The 22,936-nt window shown below is 33.7% G+C and overlaps 1 protein-coding gene and 1 long non-coding RNA gene across 2 annotated transcripts in view; both read left to right on the forward strand.

The window, feature by feature from the left end:
• Positions 1-712: 712 nt before the first annotated feature.
• Positions 713-2,681, forward strand: LOC138707324 (uncharacterized). The gene is made up of 3 exons (XR_011334173.1): positions 713-1,042; positions 1,638-1,758; positions 2,450-2,681. It is a non-coding gene; the product is annotated as an uncharacterized lncRNA (long non-coding RNA).
• A 15,951-nt stretch (positions 2,682-18,632) lies between these two features.
• Positions 18,633-22,936, forward strand: part of LOC138707943 (potential E3 ubiquitin-protein ligase ariadne-2-like) — a 77,460-nt gene continuing 73,156 nt past the window's right edge. Inside the window, exon 1 of the mRNA XM_069838009.1 lies at positions 18,633-18,745. Within this exon, the coding sequence (XP_069694110.1) occupies positions 18,734-18,745 (12 nt within the window). The 5' untranslated portion in view covers positions 18,633-18,733. The remainder of the gene's footprint in view (positions 18,746-22,936) is intronic.

The raw sequence follows: 22,936 nt of genomic DNA on the forward strand, positions 1-22,936 counted from the left end.
ACTGGTAATGTAAAATCAACACCAATAACAGTCATGCAAATTATTACAGAAAAGATTGCTTTTTATATTACATTTAAAAAGGCTCTTTTATTTCTTGAGAACCTAATACGTCTGCCACATCAATCTACATCAACACATCAGAAATTTATCGACACAATCTGGATTTATTCAAGAAGTGAATATTTTGCAAAAGGATTATAATACGCCATGAATTCTTGAAAAAATTAACATCATAATCCCTACTTGAATGCAATATAACATTCAACTTTTGAAAAATATAAAGAAAAAAACACGAATACAAAAATTATGGAATTACTTGCATTAAAAACTGTAGATACATTATCCAAAATCGGAATGGTTACACATTTACACATGATCTCTGCAAAACAATAATGCAACAGGTATTTACTTTGTTTTTATTTAAACTCTCCTTCCTGACATACAAATAGGTAACTGATAACTAATAAATGTTTTATAGAATACAATATGTAGGCTACCTACAGCGTGTATGACTGAGTTATGATTTTCTCTTGGTCTTTAGGGAATCTGAAGAACGACAAATTCGGAAATTTAAACTTGTTGTTACTGCAATTTTCGTCATTGCACACATTGCCTTTATTCCCACGCATGATTAAAACGTTATTATAACATCTCGCATACCTTTAAGGCACGTGCTGGCTGTATCAACCCCAAGAGGAGTAGAATAGAAGAGAGGGGGTCAATCGTATCTATTCCCTGTTAATCGCTGTTAATTCTATGGCACTGCCACGATGAGTGCTAACATCGCCTCTTACCAACATTCCGTTACTGATTTTAGACTCCTGGAAATGGAGAATGAACTTGCGTGCTCTTGGTTTAAGTTGTTAGTCCTGGATCAATTTCTTGCCGTATTTCAAGAACTGAAGAAGAAGACATATTGAATTTTCTTGCCTAGGCGAGGGAAGGATGGCCGGACGAATTAAATGCGAATATCCGTACTGCGGAAGTAAGAAGAGTAGTCACCACTCGAAATGTTTCTTCAAAATACCTGGGATAGTGAGAGGTGAGTTTTCATTTACAATATATAGCAATGTTATCACTTATAACTAATTTGATATACTTGTAAATTTTGCTAGCCACGTGCATCATTTTAAATTATATAGGTTAGGTTATCAGATATTAATTCATACACACATATACAGAATTTGTAACATCTAGTTACATATTAACAGACTTTTATTATTAGGCTATACTGTATATGTGTATGTAAATACCGTAAGCACAGGAACGTGACTTCGTGGCACTTTATAAAATCACTCTAATAGCCTATAAAGTGAAAGGGAACAGCTGCAGTGAGCTATGATGATGTAGCTTATACTTAAACCATTTTATGACATATTTTATCCACCTATATTTTATTTTATGTTTCGCCTACATTGTATTTTTACAAATGTTGTCTTTAAATACGAATTTTTTCCTGGACCAAAATTAGGCCTACAATAGAAATGATGAGATAATTAGTATTTTAACGTGAAGCTGACTGGAGGAGTTTATTTTAATTTTTCTTGGTTCTCAAAGTGATTTTATTAAGTGCCATGAAATGGTTTTCCTGTGCTCATAATTTATATTTATTTTACACTTTATTTCAATTTTTTCAGATGCAAGGCATGCCTAGAAGCATTGGGCATATAAGATCTGATGGTTAAATAGCCCAACAAACTGCACAACAGCTTTCGGGAGCCATACCTTGCAAATTTGAAGCTATCTCCAATGGTCAAGGTAACTTACTAAAGTAACTGCAAGCCTTTTATATTATGCAATTTCAGTGATTCATATCTATACCTATAAATTCTGTCGTAATTGCAAATTGTGAATGAATACATAAAGAAAAAGCCATTCACACAAATAGTGAAGTATCAGGCTAAGTAGATCCCATAATTAAAGCGTTGGGGCGAATAATGGTCTGTATTGCAATCTGCTAACTGGGCAGGAGGAACGAAAATGTTACATCGTCATTCCATTCATAAATAATTTACTATTGGACGGGCAACATACACCGTTATTCCATCAATATGTTTTGTACACTAAGCAAAGTATAGATTGTATGTTACTGAAAGTCATATTACACATCGGAGAAGTTTGTAACATTATGAACAGAATAATAATGAAGACAATGACAAACACAGTTTTGAAATGTTGACTATAAGAGAGTAACACATTTTAAACAGTTCCTTTCTGACATCAAGAGCAAGCTGTGAGCACATCTTGAAAGAATTTCCGCAAATCTGTTCCTGAAACGAAATAACTTGATAACATTCTAAGATAAAGTATAATGGCAAAAATTGTAACATAAACCATTATTCGGCCCAACGCTTCAATTGTAACCTCTATCCTTGGTGGTACAGGACTACTTACTCTTGCTGTCAGTTCATAATTGTAACCTTTTGATTGTTTTATTTTGTACGGGAAGAAACAGAGGACCCCCGCCAGAGAGGCTGGTGACCCCCCAAGAGAGGAGAGGCAGTGAGAAGAGGCTGGGGAGCCCCCAAGAATGCAAACCACGGCCACACCGATAGTAACACTGAAGAGGAGGAAAATTTGCAGTCTTCGAGTACAACTGCATCATCTGAGAGGAAGAGTCCTCAAGACCACACAGAGAGATCTGAAGATTGACATTGCCCTTGCAACTTTAAGGAAGAAGGTTCCAGGGCCATTATATGAATTGGTAAAAAATTGTGTCTTCTCAAATGCAAGGTATGTACAGAGAGTTCGGTGGTCACCGGAATTGAAAGAAAAGGCTCTTAATATTTATTTACAGAGCCCAAGTGCCTAAAGAATGATTAGGGAGTTATTAAATTTCCCTTCTAAGGCTACATTGCTTAGAGTTTTGCGAAAGTATACCACTGATGTTGGTTTTAGTGACAAATTATTCGACATACTAAGGAATGCCTGTAGTAAGATGACTCACACTGACAAAGTAGGTTGCCTTATGTGGGATGAAATATCTTTAAAAGCAGTGTTGACAAGCAACTAAATGGCTTAATGTCCGTGTTGCACTATTGAACATATACCAGGAGTAGCAGAATTTGCTAAGAAGTAATTCATTACCTGCTTGTAATAAAGACATAGACCACTCACCATAGACACAAGCATCTGATTTGCAGGTTTACCTGACAAGTGTTTTTCAAATCTTTGAAACCCATCAACAAAATCATCATTATTGTTACAAGCCAAGCTGATTTTAATGGTATTTCATCGCATATGAGACAGCACAGCTCATCTATGTCACTCATTTTGTCACAAGCATATTTTAGCTTATCCAGTATTTTCTCACAAAACCCAACATCATTTGTATATAAGGTATACTTTCGTAGAAGAGTGGCTTTACAAGGAATACTCAATAATTTTCTAACAATTCTGTTTCACTTGTACTGTGTAAGTAGATATTAAGGGCTTTACATTTGAATTCTGTTAACCAGGGACATTCCTGTACAAATCATGAACCAGAGGATTGTCTGCAGGATTGTATATGTAAAATAATATTAACATTACTTTTCAAATACAACTTTATCTTCGCTGGCACTCCTCTTCTTCATGTCAACGAGAAGTGCAGATGTGAGAAGTTTTGCACCTAATGTGCTTGTGAAACTGGATGCAGAAAAGTGATGTGCACATTTACTGATACTGTGGTATTGTGGCCAAATGAGTATGTTTTCTTTGTGTATTTTTTATTTAAGATTTTGCATGTTTAATTTTAGTTGCTATTTATTGCTATTTTGTATTGGTCTTGTATTTTTGTTACATTATGTTTCTTGTTATGATTTGGTATTTTTCTCAAACAAAAGGAACCTAAATTAACTACAATACGAAGTAACTCAAGGCAATAATAATTTTTTTGTCTTGAAATAACATCATAATATCAAACACAGGACCGATGTTGTTGGCATATTTCAACAAAACCTGTGAAATGTACTGTAGACTCTATTTACCATAATCGCAATGTTGGAACATAAAGTTATTGTATTCTGCACTAGCATTTAGAATATTTTCATATTTAATGACAAATTATGCCATTGAGGAAATAAATACAGTAGTAGGTGCCACATATACGTTGGAATTCTTAAACCTGTACAACTTAACTGAAATCAACAAATGCTGAGTTTTTGGCAATAAACCCATTAACTCTCTTACTCTACTCTCTAATATTCCCCACAGGCAGCTTAAAATTTCATGTTGAAGTTTACAGACAAACTGGCATAATGCCATTAAATATTAATTTTTATTGTTTTAATTTTATGTTTATCATGTACTGTGTAGGATTTTATTTCTTCAGTTTGTTATATTTGTGTTTCTCAGAGAAATGGAACTTAAATTAACTAACTACAACACAAATGTTCGTAATATTTGAACACAAAGTTACACTAGCGAATACAATATTTTCCAATATTCCCTACATATAGTCCAAAATGTAATGTAGAAGTTCATGAACAAACTGACATAATGTCATTAAGTGTTAATCTTAAAAAAAATATTTGTGCATGATTGCCTTCAATGTAACCAGGAGACTTTACACATTATAGCTACTTATTTGGAGACAATAAGAACACAGCATTGTAGACTCCAATTTCTACTAAGGGTGATTTGAAATTATTTTCCTTACAACACAATAATAACTAATGGTAGTATATCTGAAAATATCAGAAAATTAAGCGGTTAGCTGACTTCAAAGAGCAGAGATTACTTCATTAATAAATATGTAGAGTGTTAAGAATGTTTAGGTATGATTTTTTTCTTTGTGTAACATTTACTACTATGTTGTTAATTTTATATATTATATATAGCACCTATCGTGAGCTCACGATCTTTTCTCTATTACAGTAAAACATCAAACAGTTAATTTCAATAAAGATCTTTGTGTTTATGTACAAAATGAAATATTATTAATAAATAAATCTGATACATTCCAACATAACAGATTTGCTTGGTCATGTCTAAATCATTTCAATTTCACAGTCCATTTCCTACCTCTACTACTCTACTTCATGAGATATCTCGTTCTGAAAACACTTATGGTATTGTAATTAAAAAAAAAGGTTTCTGGCTAAAGATCTTAAAAAAAACAACAACAAAACAAAAAAGGAATTGTAATAGGGATGGTTACATTTCAAACATTCATGTTAATATGAATGTAACGGTGATGTGCAAAGAAGTATTTTGAAATTCCCGCTATTTCCGGTGCAGGAAGTCGTTTGAAAATACCGCCATTTTTGTGCATGTGGCGCTCCACTGCTGGTAAAAAGAAGCTTCTTGACAGATTACACTTAATCCGCCTCTTGAGCCCCTCTCTTCTATTCTACTCCTCTTGATCAACCCTATGACCAGTGCCTTGTCTGCCGCTTGAGCGCTAGTGTCGTGAATGTTGGCAAAAAAAGTGTTGAAGTTGCGCGACTATCTATTAGACTGTGGTATGACCCCGGCTTGTAACTAAAGAAGGCTCTGCTTAAACCGTTTTAGCAGGTACATTTCACAATAGCTGAGGCTCAACATAACAAATGGCGGCAGTTATATTGCATCGTTTAGGGCCGTTTTCTCCAAAGTTAGTTAAACTTGGGATAAATTAAACCCGTTTAACTTTACTATTCAGTTTAAATATGCTTCCATTTTATCCATAAATATCTGACAGCCTACCCGTTTAAACTAATGTTGGCACTAGATGCTCATGGCTTCTCATGTGTTGGCTACACTGAACTAGCCAATCAGAGCCAATCAACGAGTTAGAAAGAGAAAGATATAGAGTGGTCATTGCGCCGCCATGTTTGAAGAAAATTGAACGACCGTCGGTAATGAACTTATGCGCCCAAAACAAAGTGGGCGTGGTGATAACTGACATTAGAATCGTCAGCTGTTTTAATTTCGTTTGCATAAATCAGTTTAATTGAAGTGGAAAACCCTAGTATTTCGCCAAATATGTGCTAGGAACTTAATCTAAATTTATGTACGCTAAATTTAAAACACTTGAGCTATTCCTAGAAGGAATGCTTAAAAGAATAACCTAAGCAAAATTGTCATGTAATATGACAAGAAGTCCTAGCAAATATACTGAAGAAAATGTTAATATTCCTAGGTTCTTTTAAATGCGACCTGCAAGATTGCCTATAAAATGAACGAGTATGATTCGGATGATTTTATTAAATTGTTTTCCCAGTCTCTACACGTTGCAAAACTATTTACTATACCATAAGATATAGAATGAAAGTAGGTCCTATGTAGTAAACAACCTTTACTTCCAAGCTTGTAACGTGGGTGAAACATGACAAAACACGCTTTCAGTTTTTTTGTTACAGTAAAGTATAATTATTATCGAAATGTGAACGTGAGGCCAACAGCCGGCTGTCTGTCTGAGCCTTTCAAGGGCTGTGGCACCACAGATAATTATTAGTGTATAATTGAGCACCCACGTACAATAATGGGGTAAGTAGTTACGAAATATATTCATACTTACCCCATTATTGCAAGTGGGTGCTCAATTATGTTCTTTCATGTCCTTCCAGTCAAAATACTAACAACAATACGACCTACCCCAGAGTTTTGCGTTATTTTGGATGCGAGTGTCGAAATACAATTTTAATATTTGATTGCTATTACTAGGTTTGAAACGGAATTGTAGCGGTTTTATCCGTATTTAGTTTAACTTTATTACTAGTGAACCATTTATTTGATTAATCGATTGTCTTCGAAATAGGCCTACTTCTTATAAGCTACAGCTCATCGTCTTCTTGTATAAGCAGTAAGGACAGAAGTAGCAGAAATAAAGGATGCCGGTGACGAAATACAGTTTTAATATTGTATTGCTATTTGTTTTTCACTGGGTCTGAAACGGAATTGTATTGGTTTTATCCGTATTTAGTTAAAGTACATTACCAGTGAACCATTTATTTTGTTTATGCCGAGCGTTGTTACACATTTATGCATGAAAAAAAAATGCTGCTAATTAACAAAACTATGGACTTAACTTCATAAAATTTACATGAAATATGATATATCAGTTGTCTTTTTCCTTTTGACATTGCAGTTATATGCAGCACACACAACAGGCATGTTTTTTCTTCGTTGTTTTGTACTCCTTACCTCCGTTAAACAACATTGTAAGCAGACGAATTTTTACAAAGGTGGGCGCTTAGCTCAGATCTGCCGTGTTTCGCGGTGGCACCGCAAAGAGCGCTGTACAGGACAACATGGCCACTCTATAGTCTTCTCTTTCTATCTCGTTGGAGCCAATATTACTGATGGCCAACGAGTTAGATACTATAGAGAGGCTAAAGACCTCTGATGAGCGCTCCCTGCGGAGGCCAACAGTACTATGGATCGTTCCCTAAAAAACATGGCGTCTTTAGTACCGCCAGCCTCCGCAAGGAGTGCTTATCAAAGGTACACTGTAACGAGTTGGTACATGTATTATATTTTTCAGATACATCAATATTTAATTTAAACATTTCGCTATAGGTTTTGTAAAAAGCTGATTTATAAATGAGAAAGTAATAATTAAGACTTTAAAATTTCCAAAAATGTCTCATTCCCTCGGATTTAAATGAAATGTACCGTAAATCATAATATTCATTGCTGGATAATTAAACCCTCTCAATACAGGTACCATTGCCGCAGAGAATTATAAGATAAGACGGACTGAGCATAAGCGAAATACCTGTATTAATAAGTTTGACCATCAAGAGTTTAGTATTTATTGTGTTTATAGGGCCTACTCCAATTTTCTTTTTATTAATGCGTAGGGCTCTTTTTGTTACCAAAGAGGAAAGTTAGCACTTGCATCACACACAATTTGTCATTATTGTTCAAAATAATGTAAGAACAGTTTTATTCTGCAAAAGCCTCTGCTTAGTTGCGAGACACGTGTGAGATCAATGCTTGTTTCAAATTATATTAGACTACACGATGTCTCCATCACGCGACAATATTTGTTTCAAATTATATTAGACTACATGATGTCTCCATCACGCGAAAAGAAGTGTAGCTAGCTGTGGCTCCTGTTGTTTCTGATAACAATGTTAATCGTAAGTATCTTATTGTTTCAATCAATGTGGTGAGTTATGATCATGAGTAACTTTCTATTAGTGTCATTCTTTAATTATTATGTTGCATGCTAAGAGATTATTTGTAGTTTTAATAATTTCAGTTTTCAAAAGTTCTCTGTGTTAATTCCAATTTCAAATGAATTTTTCTCAATAACTTAATTACTGGATATTTTTTTTAATTTTCGCCACTACCTTTCCTATATTTTACTACCATTAGTTAAATACGTCGTCTCTCTTGAAATCACCTGGTGAGCACTGAATTACATGATTTCATATTAGGCTAGACTAGCTGTAAGGTAATTAAATTTGTGACGAAGTCAAAAAATTATTTATTTTTCTTCTGCCGATTAAATTCATCCGTCTTTAGGTGCTTTGCTTTGGTTGCATCGAGTATAGCTTGTCATTTAATATCTGGGCTATATTTAGTGAAACTAATAAAACATAGGCCTACAGCTGTTATAAAACGTAAAGTTTTGTGTGTATTTTACTTTTTACTTATTAACATAGTCTTAATATGTAACTCAATTCACAATAATACTAACTTCATCACAGTCATTTCCTACAACATCCGAGCCACGCCCCTTTGTTTTGACTAACCGAAACATGGCGGACCAATGTTCAATTGTCTTCAACTTTCTGAGATCTTTGTCCTCTCAATAGTATCTAACTCGTTGCTGATGGCGCGTCAGATTTTCAACATGTCAGCCACAGATCACGATGTCAGCTGTTTACAGAGAATTAATGCTATAATCAAATCAACGCGAATAAAGAAGGAATGCATCTACTTGTTTCACAAATAAATAAATAAATCATTTATGCCCATGTGAAGTGTTGTGTATCATTTAACAGCTGTTTTCTTGAATTTCTTGTGTTAATGTGCATTATCTGGTGGCATGTGTGGATCCATTTTAATATAAAAATTATTTTCCTTTAGTTTATTCATTTCCCTCCGAAAATCACGATCTTAATTAATTTCAAGACGACAACTTCCAGCTTTTTAACGTGTTCGGTAACCCACTAAATTAGGCCTAACTGCTGTACCCAGGATCTTGATAATTCTAAGGGAAATAGCTTTTATTTGATACTCTACATTGACCACGGTGGGTTGCACTGTATGATTGCTTCATCGTCCATTACGAATTTTGATCAGATTATCATAAGCTGATTAACGTACACTGTAAGGTCCTGTGTTTAGACATGGAAAATTCAAGGAAAAAAGTAAGAATTTTAGTCCAGTAGAAATTGATTTACTGCTCTCTCTAGTTAGTACAAAGAAAGATATATTAGAGTGTAAGAAAACCGATAGTGTATCTTTAAAAGGCAAAGAAAAAGCTTGGCAAGAGCTAGCAGAAAGTTTCGATGAAATTAGTGGAACTGTAGTACCGGTAAGAGATTGGAAGATATTAAAGGGGAAGTATGAAAACCTCAAAAGGACCTGTAAAAGGAGATTTTCCGAAGATAAAAAATACACATCAGGTGCAGGTGGAGGTCCAAATCAACCGAACTTAATAATAACTTATATTAAAATAAAAGAGATTATTGGCACAATACAACTTGAGGGGCTGCCATCTGTATGTGACTCAGACTGCACTGGCCACTCATCACTACTCACATTTGTGGAGAACCCATCTGCAAACATTGGAAAAGCACAATTTCCTCCTCAAATCCAATCAATTCAAAATTCCAACGTAATTCCCTTTTCATCTGTGAATCTATACAAGTCTGTAGCTTCTGAATCCCAAGCATTTGTCGCAGGTGACGATTCAAATCCCACTGATCAGGTAATTGAAGATATACCAATAGTATCTCAGGATAATATACAAATTAATGAAGTAGAAGCCATTCCATGTAGCAGTCAATTCAGCATTAGGGACCTGAGGAAACCTACTTCCACTACACTCCTAGTAAAGAAGAAAAGACCATCACTAGACAGTTCATTGACAGGAAAGAAACTTATGGCTTTATGACAAGAAAAACAAGTTCTGCAGTTACAAAAACAAGCAACAGAGGATCAAATTCAGTTACAAATGATGGAGCATGAATTTAAAGTACTGGTAACATGTATAAAAGAAGAACATAGAGCGAAGATGAAACTCACAGAACTTCATATAAAAAAAATAAGGAGTTTGATCTTGAGATGAAAAGAAGAATTCTTGAACTTGATGTCAGGAATAGGGAATTGGACCTTAAAAGAAACAGCTAACTGAAATCACAAGATTTTAAAGTAGTTATGGTGTTTATTTTGTTCAAGTCTATATGTTCTTTTTTATTTAAATTAAAAAATTTAATCTAACATATTAAATCACATTAGGTAACTTATATATTTAACTTATATATTGATAACTTCAGTTTTGTAGTGGTTTGTAATGGTAGTAATATGTTATGATGTCATTTTGATATTTTCATAATGTCATTCGGTTTATATCATTCACTGTATTAATAATACCATTTTCAACATATCACATCAGGTTATCATGCTACTTAAAACAGAAGATATTTAAATTGATGTAGCTTCTTAAATAATTGAATAACAAGTTAATCAGTAGGTAGTTTAACTTAATTCCAATTGAAAAACGAAATTTATTGCATGTTAACACCTATCACATAATTTATATATGGCTTATTTATAATATAGTAATAATACATAAGAAAAAAACAGTAGGCTAGGCCTAATTATAACATGACATCAAAATGTTAATAAATCAATTCGATGGCTTGGTTCCAAATCTGCAAAATTTTCGATTTTGAGTTTTCAGCATATTCTGACTCAGAACCTGATTATCTATCAGCTGTAAAAGTGTCTATCCGTTAAGTTAAAAAATAGTGCCTCAAATCATGGTGTATCAATGTAGCTATGTGAAACCTAAGGTTGAATATCAGTTCCAAATGTGTCTCAAAACAGATAGCCATAATAGGATTAGAGTTTTCTTTATTTTTATGTTTTCCATATATAGCTATATCACATAGCTACTTGTGGAATGGCTTGTTTATTGCACAAAGTTTGTGAATTCTGCAGATAGATACATAGAATAATAATAAATGCAACAGGTAATTTTGTTACGAATCTTACTCGTGAATGAAAACTAGATTTACAGTCGTTAATTCGTTATGTTAAAATTTAATATCTGAATTTCAGTAACATACTAAGTGTCTTAACAATGACAATAAAACTTTTTAACCTATAGTTGTTTGTCTTAACGGATGCTAAAATTAGAAATCATAATACTCCAACAATAATAATTTTCTCACTCCTTTATGTAAGCATAGCTCGGTTACTGTTGTGAACAACAGCATGCTAGTTACTACTGCGAGTTTTCTGCATAATTAGCAGGGAAAGGATTTATATGTAAATACATATTTACTTATAAAGCTAATATAATTTATATTTTGCATTATCTTTATGTTTCACAATGTGTAGGGTTGAAAAATCCTACTTTTATTTTCCATATTTTTCCATATTTTAGAGTTTAGTACATATTTTCGTTAATTTCCATATATTTTCCATATTTCATATAAAACAGTCCATATTATATTAGGTTTAACAATAAAACAAAACAAAATTCCATTAACTTTTAAAAATACATTTCAACAATAGAGATTTAAACACATGTTCAGTAATCCCTTTAACATCAGAGTTATTTGAAAATTAGCAGTCCTATCAACAATGGGAAAGTAAGTTACAAAACTGTATTAATTTAATTTAAAATTTTTAACAGACTTCAGTTGTGCAGCTCAACAGTTAAATGCCAGTCAGAGTACACATAGGTTCAGTTTTGTAAATCATACTATAAAGACGGTAAATATGCCAAAAGTACGTCATTCAGTCAATTTAAAATCAAAACTAACAAGTTACATTTCAGAATTTAAAGAAGATGGTTTATCAACTGACAATAAAATATTATTTTGTAATTTGTGTCAGTGTGCAGTATCATCTACACAAAAGTTCCTGGTGCAACAACACATTACAACTAGTAAACATCAGGCCAACAAACAACTAAATTCCAAGCAGAGACAATTGTTTTTAACACAACCAACAACATCGAATGTAAGATCTGAGTTTAACATCGACCTGTGCCGTTCTCTCATCTCTGCTGATATTCCTCTCTACAAACTAAAGAATAAGGTCTTCAGGGAATTCCTTGAAAAATATACTCAACATACAATCCCGGATGAGTCAACACTTAGGAAGACGTATGCTCCATCCATCTACGATGAGACAATACAGAAGATAAGAGATGAAATTAAAGATAGTTCAATTTGGGTTTCCATTGATGAGACTCCCGACAAAGAAGGTAGACTTGTTGGTAATGTAGTTATCGGTTTGTTAAGTGAACAATATTCTGAACGAATTCTTTTACATTGTGATGTTCTAGAAAAGTGCAATAACAAAACTATAGTTAAACTGTTCAACGAAGCTATGGGTATCCTGTGGCCAAAGGGTATTATGTACGATAATGTGTTATTCTTTATTAGCGATGCTGCCCCTTATATGGTCAAAGCTGGACAAGCATTATCTGTTGTATATCCTAAATTGACTCATTTTACTTGTGTGGCGCATGCATTTCATCGTGTGGCAGAAGTGGTCAGAGACAATTTCCCTAAAGTAGATTTGTTGATTTCATCAGTGAAAAAAGTATTTCTCAAAGCTCCCAGTAGAGTTAACGTGTTGAAAGAAATGTACCCTGAAATTCCATTGCCACCAAAGCCAATTTTAACTAGATGGGGTACATGGCTAGAAGCAGTTGAATATTATGCCGAACATATAGACTCTATTAACAATGTTCTCCTTGCATTGGACTCTGAAGATGCAGTCTCAATTGATACTGCGAAAACAGTTACCTGTGACATAAGTGTGAAGAATGACTTAGCTCACATTCAGCATACATTTTCATGCATCATAAAAACGCTCAAAAGTCTCCAAAATAGGCACCTTTCACTATCTGAAAGTTTTGAAATTATAAATAGTACTGTGGAACAACTGAATCGTGGTAGAGGTAAAGTTGCAGATGCAGTAAGAGCTAAGGTGGACACTGTACTTTCAAAAAACCCTGGATATGAAGAACTACAAAAGGTTGTTGCTGTGATGAGTGGTGAATCAACAGTGAAGATTAACTTGGACTTATCCCCAGCAGACATTGTGAAATTGAATTATGTACCAGTTACTTCTTGTGACGTCGAACGCTCTTTTAGTCAGTATAAATCTATCCTCAGAGACAATAGAAGAAGATTCACTTTTCAGCACTTGAAAGAAATGTTTGTAACCTATTGTTATGGTAACAGACAATAAAAATTGTGTTTTGTTGAAACTACATTGGAAGATAAGGTACGTCCATTATATTTTTTGTTTAGTTTGATTAAAATGTACCAATATTTAACGTACATAGTCATTTTTTTATAATTTTAAGTCCATATTTAATTCCATATTTTGGTAAAAATCCATATTTAATTCCATATTTTGGTAAAAATAACTACATATATATTTACATATTTCATATATTTTTAGTCCATATAAATCCGTTCCCTGATAATTAGTGATACAATTAATGTATTGAAGATGGTTTCCAGAAGTAAAATAATGCTAGAACTATTACATTTAAACAAATATGATTCCCATATTACTGCTACTTATTCATCTAAGGAAATGAATACACTGCCTCTTTCAAGTGAAGATAATAGCCGTTTTGTAATAAGTCCAGAGACAAGTACAGCCACTGCTACGAAAACATCGCAACATGTGGATTTGCAATGCAGAGTGATATGGAAATACAACTCTCAGCTGGTAACTTATTGTTATTTTTATTTGAAATTAATTATTGCACACGTGTTCATTATTTGCTGTTATGAATTTTCTTTTATTATATTTTTATAATTAGAATAAATGTATTAAAATTGACTCTATTATAATTTTATAGACTTCGAAGAATCAACATATTCCAGGTAAATCAATGGCTGAGCTTTATGATTGTAAGCTAAATTGAAAAATACGTATCATCCAAAGAAGCGAAATTTTCACTAATTATTGGAAATTTGGCAATTTTAATAGGCAACGTGATTTTAACAGTCTTGTAGTGGTGATTGAATGTAAAAGAAAAACATGTGTAGAAAATTCTAAACGGTCTAAAACACTGAAATTCTTTTTTAATGTTGATAACTCGGGAAAAGAAATATGCAAGAAGACGTTTCTCAATACTCTGGCTATTAAGAAGGGCGTACTACATTTTGCTATTCAAAGCAGGACAACACAAATGGACAAACGGAGTGGGTATGGATCTACAAAAATATCTCAGGAGTTGGCATCTTTAGTAATTTCCTACAATGTCATCCCACTATTGCAGGAACGATTAAAAAAGAAATACTTGAGTCCAAAATTGAATATGGCAAAGATATACGGATTATACAAAATTGAATGTAAGGATACTGGTTTATAACCTGTCAAGAACAGTTTTACCATCATGTTTTCAAAACTTACGGTATTTTAACCTGTCTTTCCATGGACTACGTAAATGTACAACCTATGAATCATCTAATGCGGAACAAAAGCTAATACTAATGCAAGATGAACATAACAGGCACACAGCACTAAAGGACAGAGCAAGAGAAGAAAAAGAACTTGACAGAAATGAAGCTAAGCTAAATCCTGATACAATACATTCTTGTAATTTTGACTTACAACAAGTTCTGTATGTCCCCACAAATCCAACGAACCCATCCTTTCTACAAAACAAAGTTAACTACATATAATTTTACTATATTTAATGTTGGAGATGGGAGTGGAAAATGTTACATGTGGAATGAAATAGAAGGTGGACGAGGGCCTTGTGAAATTGTTTCATGTATCTTTCATCACCTTGAAAAATATTTCAGAAGCAGTAAAGAGTGTAAGGCTCTTAAGTGACACATGTGAAGGACAAAATAAGAACCAGTATGTAGCTGCAGTATTCATTTATGCTGTAATGGTGTTACCAAAAGAAACTATTGCCCAAAAGTTTCTTGTGTCTCGCCATAGTCAGATGGAGTGCAATTTGATGCATGCCAGAATGAAACTGCGTCAAAAAATGTACCAGTTTACTTGCCATATGAATGGATGACGATTGCTAGAACAGCCAATCGTACAGAACCGAAGTATCAAGTTTACCAAAATAAAGATATCAAGTTTGTTTACTGGAAAGCATTAGCAACGTTAGTGATGATGAATAGAATACAATGGAGAAATGTCTGAAACCATTGCACATTGAGAAGAGGACAAATTCTACATTGAAGCTGAAGCATTTACGAGAAATTTTCAATTCAGGGACGTTGCTAATGACTGTCAAGATTTCTTTCAGAATTTATTAAGTGATTCTGCTCTTGAAAATCATGAAACAGTGGTGCCAGATATTAATGATGACGAGGATAAATATTTTCTTTAAATGAGTAAGACTACAGTTTACCAATTATTTGACAATAATATCTGCCTCTATTTGTTTGTAAAGAGAAATCAGTGTGTGAAAAAATATACTATTACATTCTACATTTTTTTTTTTTTAATTTTGTTCAGTACAACTAGTACAATTAAGGTACGAAAAGGCAGATCCATTTGTAATGAAAATTAAGATCAGTTCTGAAGAGGATTTCCGCAGTATCAATGTCTTACCAAGGAGAGGTCGACGGTTTATAATGAATACCATGGAGGAAGGTCTTAAACCATTGCATATTGAGAAGAGGAGAATTTCTGCATTGAAGATGAAGCATTTACGAGAAATTTGCAATTCAGGTAACGTTGATAATGACGTCAAGATTTATTTCAGAATTAATTAAGTGATTCTGCTTTTCAAAATGATGAAACAGTGGTGCCAGATATCAATGATGACGAAGATGAAGATTTTCTTTAAATGAGTAAGACTATAGTTTACCAAGTATTTGAAAATAATAATCTGCCTCTATTTCTTTGTAAGAGGAAACTCAGTGTGTGATAAAATACACTATTACATTCTACAATGTTTTTTAAATTTTGTTCAGAACTAGTACAATTTTTTTTTGTCAGAATTAAAGTTTTTAAATAAGCAATCAGCTTAGGATAACAAGCATTGATAAAATTGAATACGTTTACTGTAGCTGACATTTATTTGTGTTTATCTGAAATGAATGAAGTATGATTCATTATGTACTAGTTTATTTCAATGTTATTCTTTTATATATTAACAATTCCATACGTGGCTATCTTATTATTTAAAAAAAAATCATCAAAATTTATATTAACTGATAGTGCAAAACATTTGTAGCTAATACATTATTTAAATTATTAATGTCAAAATTTTATAGTGAAATAAAAAAGTAACCAAATAAAAACCCTGATTTGATGTGTAGCTTCAAAGTTTAATTTGTGAATACTGAAAATTTATGATTTTGGAGATAGCCACGTTTGGAACCAAGCCATTGAATTGTTAGTTTCATTTCTAATTATTTTAGTAGGCATGAACATAATATGAAATGTACAGTATATTCTCTCCAGCTAATTTCTTATATGTTATAAAATAAACACACTGCATATTTCAAGTAATTAGTTACTTTCTTTCATTGAAATCCGACATTAATATAATTTTGATACAAATGCAGATATATTTCAACTTGTAACATCACTGCGTAATTAAAATAAAGTGGAATATTTACATAAATTGTGACTACACTATAATGTGTTAAAATATTTGTGTATCAGTAGTAATATTTCATACAACACAGTTACAGTTAAGTCATGTCATCATTAGATTCTATATTATGGTGATTGTGTTGCATCTAAAGCTACACCACACAAGATAATATGTCAGGTTTAAAAAAAAAAATAACAATTTTAGGCTTAATAATTATGGTGTAAGTTGCTGGTACTGCTTAATTTTCAGTGAAGTAAAGTTATAATACTTTTGAAGATATCCAAGTTTAACATGAATAATAAACAATGTTACATATACTACAGTGAATGAAACTTACTTTATGTTAATTTCATCCCTTTGTTTCACTGGTTCACAAACAAATTTTAGTCATGAACGTACTGATGGATAAGGTGCTGGTAATGCTTAATTGCCAGTGAAGTAAAGTTATAATATACTTTTGAAAATATGCAAGTTTAACATGAATAATAAACAATGTTACATGTACTGCAGTGAATGAAACTTATTTTATGTTAATTTAATCTCTTCCTTCACTTGTTCACCAACAAATCAAGGAAGTAATGATGGATAAGATGGTTTCGCCTGACATTATTTTCTGCTACATTTGGGTGGTTGTTAGCTGCTTGAGGGAAGTTATGCACAGTGTTAATGGCATCCAACTGGTCATCAGTAACAGGAGGTATATTTTCATTCTCATTGCAAGCTATATTGTGTAAAATAGCTGTTGCCACAATTACACTTTGAATTCTGTCCAATTTTAGTCTGATTCCAGTAGCTAAAACAGGAAATCTTCTTTTCTATACCCCATAGCTCCTCTCAACTGGACTTCTAGTCCTTATGATGGCCTCCTGAAAAAGTTATTCCTCTGACGTGTGTGTAATCATCAGTGGTGTAATGAGATAATTTTGTACAGCATATCCACTATCTCCAACTAGAATGGCTGCACCAAATTCTCCATCTTCAAATCGCCTCTTAATTCTTGAAGAATTAAAAATATGTGAGTCATGAGATGAGCCTGGCCACCTAGCCACAATGTCTCGAATCAACAAGAAAGAATCAGACACAGTTTGCACATTAATTGAAAAAAATTCCTTACGATTTCTGAAGATTTCTGCATCTCCTCCACCTGGTGATTGTATTTTCACATGTGTTCAGTCAATTGCACTTATATAGTTAGGAAAACCCGAAATCGTATAAAATCCGTGCTTAACCCTTGCCGTTCCTTTAGGTGTTGTTGGCATGTTGATATAATGCTGTGACAAATGTCCTATAGCTATATAAACTTTTGCAAGGACTGAGAGGACAGAGAGGAGCCTGGGAGGATAGACAGAGCACTGAGGGATATGGAGTAAGCTAAGAGAACAGAGGGAACAGAGACTGAACTGAGTGACAAGAAGGTGGAGAGCGAGGATGATGAGTAGACTGAGAGACCAGAGAGTGGACAGAGGGGACAGAGAGTAGACTGAGAGGAAAGGAAGTGGACTGAAAGGACAGAAAGTGGACAGAGATTACAGAGAGTGAATTGAGAGTACAGAGAGTAGACTGAGGGGCAGAGAATGGAATGAAGGGACAGAGTGGACTGAGACGACAGGGAGAGGACTCAGACAACAGTGTGTAGCCTGAGAGGATAGGGAGTGGACTGAGAGGATAGGGAATGAGCAAGAGGAGTGGGAATGAGCTAAGAGAACAGAGGGTGACTTGGTTTTAGAAGTAAGCCGATGATACCTAAAAAGTATACGATTAAATAAGTTACTTTGACTTGTTGGAGATAGCCTGAACTTTGCAAGGTATGACTTCTCTATTCAGATGTGTCCGGAGGGTACTTGTGAAATACCAGGAAATGGTGTCGCTGTGCTCATCATTTATATTTATATTTTAAATTCTCATTTTTGATTTCAGATGCAAGACATGGCTAGAAGCAATTGGCAGAGAAGACCTAATGGTGAATGTGCCCAAGAAAACAACTTTCGGGTATAAGCTAGATATAGATAAGCTAGAAAATGAAAAAAACCTGCTCCAATGACCTTAAAGGTAAAATACTAATTATTACTCCATTTGTAACGTATTTTTGGAGAAAAACACTCATAATTTACGATAACATTTTAATAGCAAAGCAGAAAAACTTGCAAGCTCCAAATTATAATTTAGAGGATTAGAAATAATATCGTTTTCAACGTTTTCCCACTTAGCTATTCATTTGTAAAAATACGATGTGAATCAAACAAATTTAAATGTGGGCCTAATAAAAAATTAATATTGTTAGCCTTTTCATATGCCGAAAATTTGTAGTAAAACGGTGTACTACCATGGCTTACTGCATCTGTTCTCTTCGATTTTCTACCTTATCTGAGTGATTTTATAAAGTGATACTAAATGACGTGCATGTGATCATGGCGTATGTGATGTATCATTCGTACTTTGCTGCACCACAGACGACAGAAAAAAAATTACTTCAGTAAATAACATCTAAAATTGTTGTTGTTTTCTAATGCTAGGCGTTTGACAATAAAGTCATATGACCTCTTGCACTCCAATATTTTTCAAAGATATTATCATGACCAGCCACTAAAGCACAGATTTTGAGGTGTTCTGAATCCATTTCTTGGTTTGAGTTGCACAATGGGCAGTTAGGGGACTGATATATTCCAATTCTATGCAGGTGTTTAGCCAAACAATCATGGCCTGTTGCCAATCTAAATGCAGCTACAGACGATTTTCGTGGTAAATCGGGAATTAACTGTGGATTTTGATGCAGAGAGTTCCATTTTTTCCCTTGGGATTGTGTTATCAAATTTTGTTTGTTGAAGTCTAAGTATGTAGATTTAATAAATCTCTTCACAGAGTAATACGTAGATTTAGTAACAGGTCTGTAAGTAGCAGTGCTGCCCTTCTTTGCTAAAGCATCCGCATTCTCGTTTCCCAGGATTCCACAATGGGATGGTATCCATTGGAATACAATTCTTATATTGAGTGATATTAATTGAGAGAGCACTTTAGTTATTTCTGCTGTTTGAGATGAAGATGGTCTTTAGGGACGATTGATAGAATAGCTGCTTTGGAGTCTGACAATATAACTGCATTCCTAAATTTATTGATGTGGCATAGAAGATTCCTGAGACATTCACTTATTGCAATGATTTCACCATCAAAACTTGTTGTTCCATATCCAAGTGATCTATAAAGTGAGAAGAGACAGCACGTAACACCTGCACCGGCACGTTGTTCTCTGGAGATCAAGGATCCGTCGGTGTATAAATGAAGCCAGTTTTGTGGAGGGTACCTAATAATAATTGTCTCTAAAGACAATTGTTTCAGTATTTCAGTGTTTACTTCTGATTTCAGTATTTCTTCTGTTAAATTTAGATTATATTCTATATCTAATAGAGTTAATGGGTTTGGTTTAATTTTTTAAGTTTTCTTTTAAATTCGGGATATTGATTTTCTGTTTTAATTCTTGAACAATGGATATGAAACTTTTCCAATCTACAGAGAGGACTGTATGAATGCCAATTGTTTCCTGGTAATCTGATAAGTTTTTCATATTGAATCAGTGCTTTTTCTTCTATTGTCATTTTGATACTGTTAATATTAGTGAGGAATCTCATAGAATCTATTGGAGTTGTTTTGATTCCACCAGTAATGAGTCTGAGAGCTTGGTTTTGAACATATTCTATGTCGTTTATGAGAGGTGAAGTAATTAAAATTTCTCCGCAATATGTCAGCACTGGCTGTATAAACATTTTGTATGTAGTGTTCAAAGTATTCCTAGAGCATCCCCATTTCTTTCCTGCTAGTCTTTTTAGAAGGGAGAATCATTTACGAGCTTTTTCAGAAATGTATTTCAAATGATTGCTCCATGTTAACTTACTATCGAAAATAACTCCGTCCTAGGAAGGTGTTGGCCATTGTATTGGATATTGAATTCTCTTTCTTTTTTACCGAGTGAAAATATTTGGTAGTTATTTTTGCTTAAATTAAGTGTCATCAAATTTGATGTATTCCATTCATGTAGTTGATTTAGAGCTTTAAGAGCAGAATTTTGAATTTTGTCTCTATGTCTGTAAGATCCGGAAGTCCACAAAACTATATCATCTGCAAATAGTGCTGTTTTCATGTTTGATTCCTCTAATAGGGAGGGTAAGTCATTTATATAAATATTGAATAAAGTTGTGCTGAGGACAGCGCCCTGAGGTAGACCTCAATATGTTTGTCTGTAACTAGAAAGTGAATTATTGAATTTAGTGGCAATGAATCTTTGACTAAGAAATTCTGATATCCATCTGAACATAACATCTAAAATTGTAGCAAACCAAGTAAATCAAACTTCAGTGTTGTGTGCAGCAAGGTACCAGAGTTTCAGTAAAAACAATAAACCGATAGATCCTTCTCTTGAAAAATATCTCCCACGTGGTATCGTGTACTGTTAATTTAGACCAATACCGGTACATATTACATAAATTAAATATATACTGTATAATACGTTTAAATAATAAAGTGGGGAGTGTAAGGATATATATATATAACTTAAATATTAGTATCCGGCAATTCATGCATCATGATGCATGTGGCTAGAAAAATCTACAATACATCAAGTTAGTTTAAATGATAATATTAATACATTGTAAATGAAAACTCACCTTTCACTATCTCCCGATATTTTGAAGAAACATTGGCAAATTCTTCGGGTGGCTGTCCTTCCGATTCTTGCACTCGAAATATTCGCATTTAACATGTGATGGCATTTTGAGTAACTGCACAACACACCAAACCATGGTGGAAGAATAGGTTCAAGAGGACTAATAATGCATCTCGCTTTTAGTTCAAATTGTGTATATTATCAAACGTCGTATTATTTATAATGTAGGTTATTCACACATAAGAAGGGCGCAATAATTTAAATTTAATAAAACAAATACGGTAAACTAACAATAATGGATTAGACAAGAGTAACATCAGTAACGCTGCACTTAGGCCTAATCACAACTTACTTTACATGCCAGTCAATGTTTCACTTTCACGTGTATATTATTACACATAATTATTTATTGTTTATAACACCAAAAATTCACTTAACCACATAAAGAGCGCAATATTTAATCAAAATAAAGGCAGGTATTACACATACGAACTTTGGCTGCAACAACGTAATTTTCACACCAAAAATAATATTATACCTTAAGTTGCAAGTGAATTATGTCTCAAGTGTCTCACAATCGCTGTTTCAAATTTTACTGATGCAATTACACTGCATTTCAGAAAAATAGCCTATATGTTATTGTTCATGCACTCCAACTAATTCATATGGTTGAAAGACTGCCCTTCGCGATCAGCTGTTAAGCGAGTCACATGGTCTGCCTTACGGCCTGTATTATAGATAGATTATAGATAGATCACGATGGCAGTGAGATTGGCATAAGTAACAATTTTCGTTACAGTGGAGGCAGATGCATTAAGGTTGGTAGCGCAAAAAAGAGCTAGAAATATGTTGGCACTCCTTCAGACGTTACAGCATAGTGGGACAAATACTGCAGTTGAGTCAAAATAAATGATTTGGACGCAAATAGAACGTTTCCTGACTCAAAATAAAACTCATATACACACACTGATTAAAACAAAATAGGCCTAACATAATCTTTCACCACAGTAAATCTAGTGAAAACAGGCTACAACTATGATTTATTATTATTTTGTTGGGAATCCATCATTATTCATAACTTCTTGCAATATTCTTGGAACAAATTTTACCAAATTGTCACAATAAGATTCAAGTCTTCGACCATTCTTCTAATATGGCTTCCTTCAAGTCTTGTTTTTTTTATGGCGTGCTGCTATATTTTAATTTTTAGTTCAGACCATAAATGTTGTATTATTATTTTCTGGTGACTGGGGTGGGGTTTCCAGCACTCTGGGGCAGTTGAAAAGAAGACAAATGCGTACTTCTAGAGCCTTATATTTTGGGTCGTTGTCCTGATAAAATTTGAATGTGTTATTTATCCCTAGGAGTCTGGGCTTCATATTCTTTTTAAAAATGTATAAATACAGTATATATTCTGGCCCATGGTGTCCTCAATGAACTCTAAATTACTGACCCTACTAGCAGCCATACAACCTCATATCATAACTGATCCTCCACCGTGTTTCATAGAGGGTCTTTATTTTTCACTGAGTTCTGTATTCGGCTTGCTCCAACATAAGCCCTCCCATCTGAACTAGAAAGGTTTA

Source organism: Periplaneta americana, chromosome 10 (assembly GCF_040183065.1).
Source record: "Periplaneta americana isolate PAMFEO1 chromosome 10, P.americana_PAMFEO1_priV1, whole genome shotgun sequence".
NCBI classification, from domain to species: Eukaryota; Metazoa; Arthropoda; class Insecta; order Blattodea; family Blattidae; genus Periplaneta; species Periplaneta americana.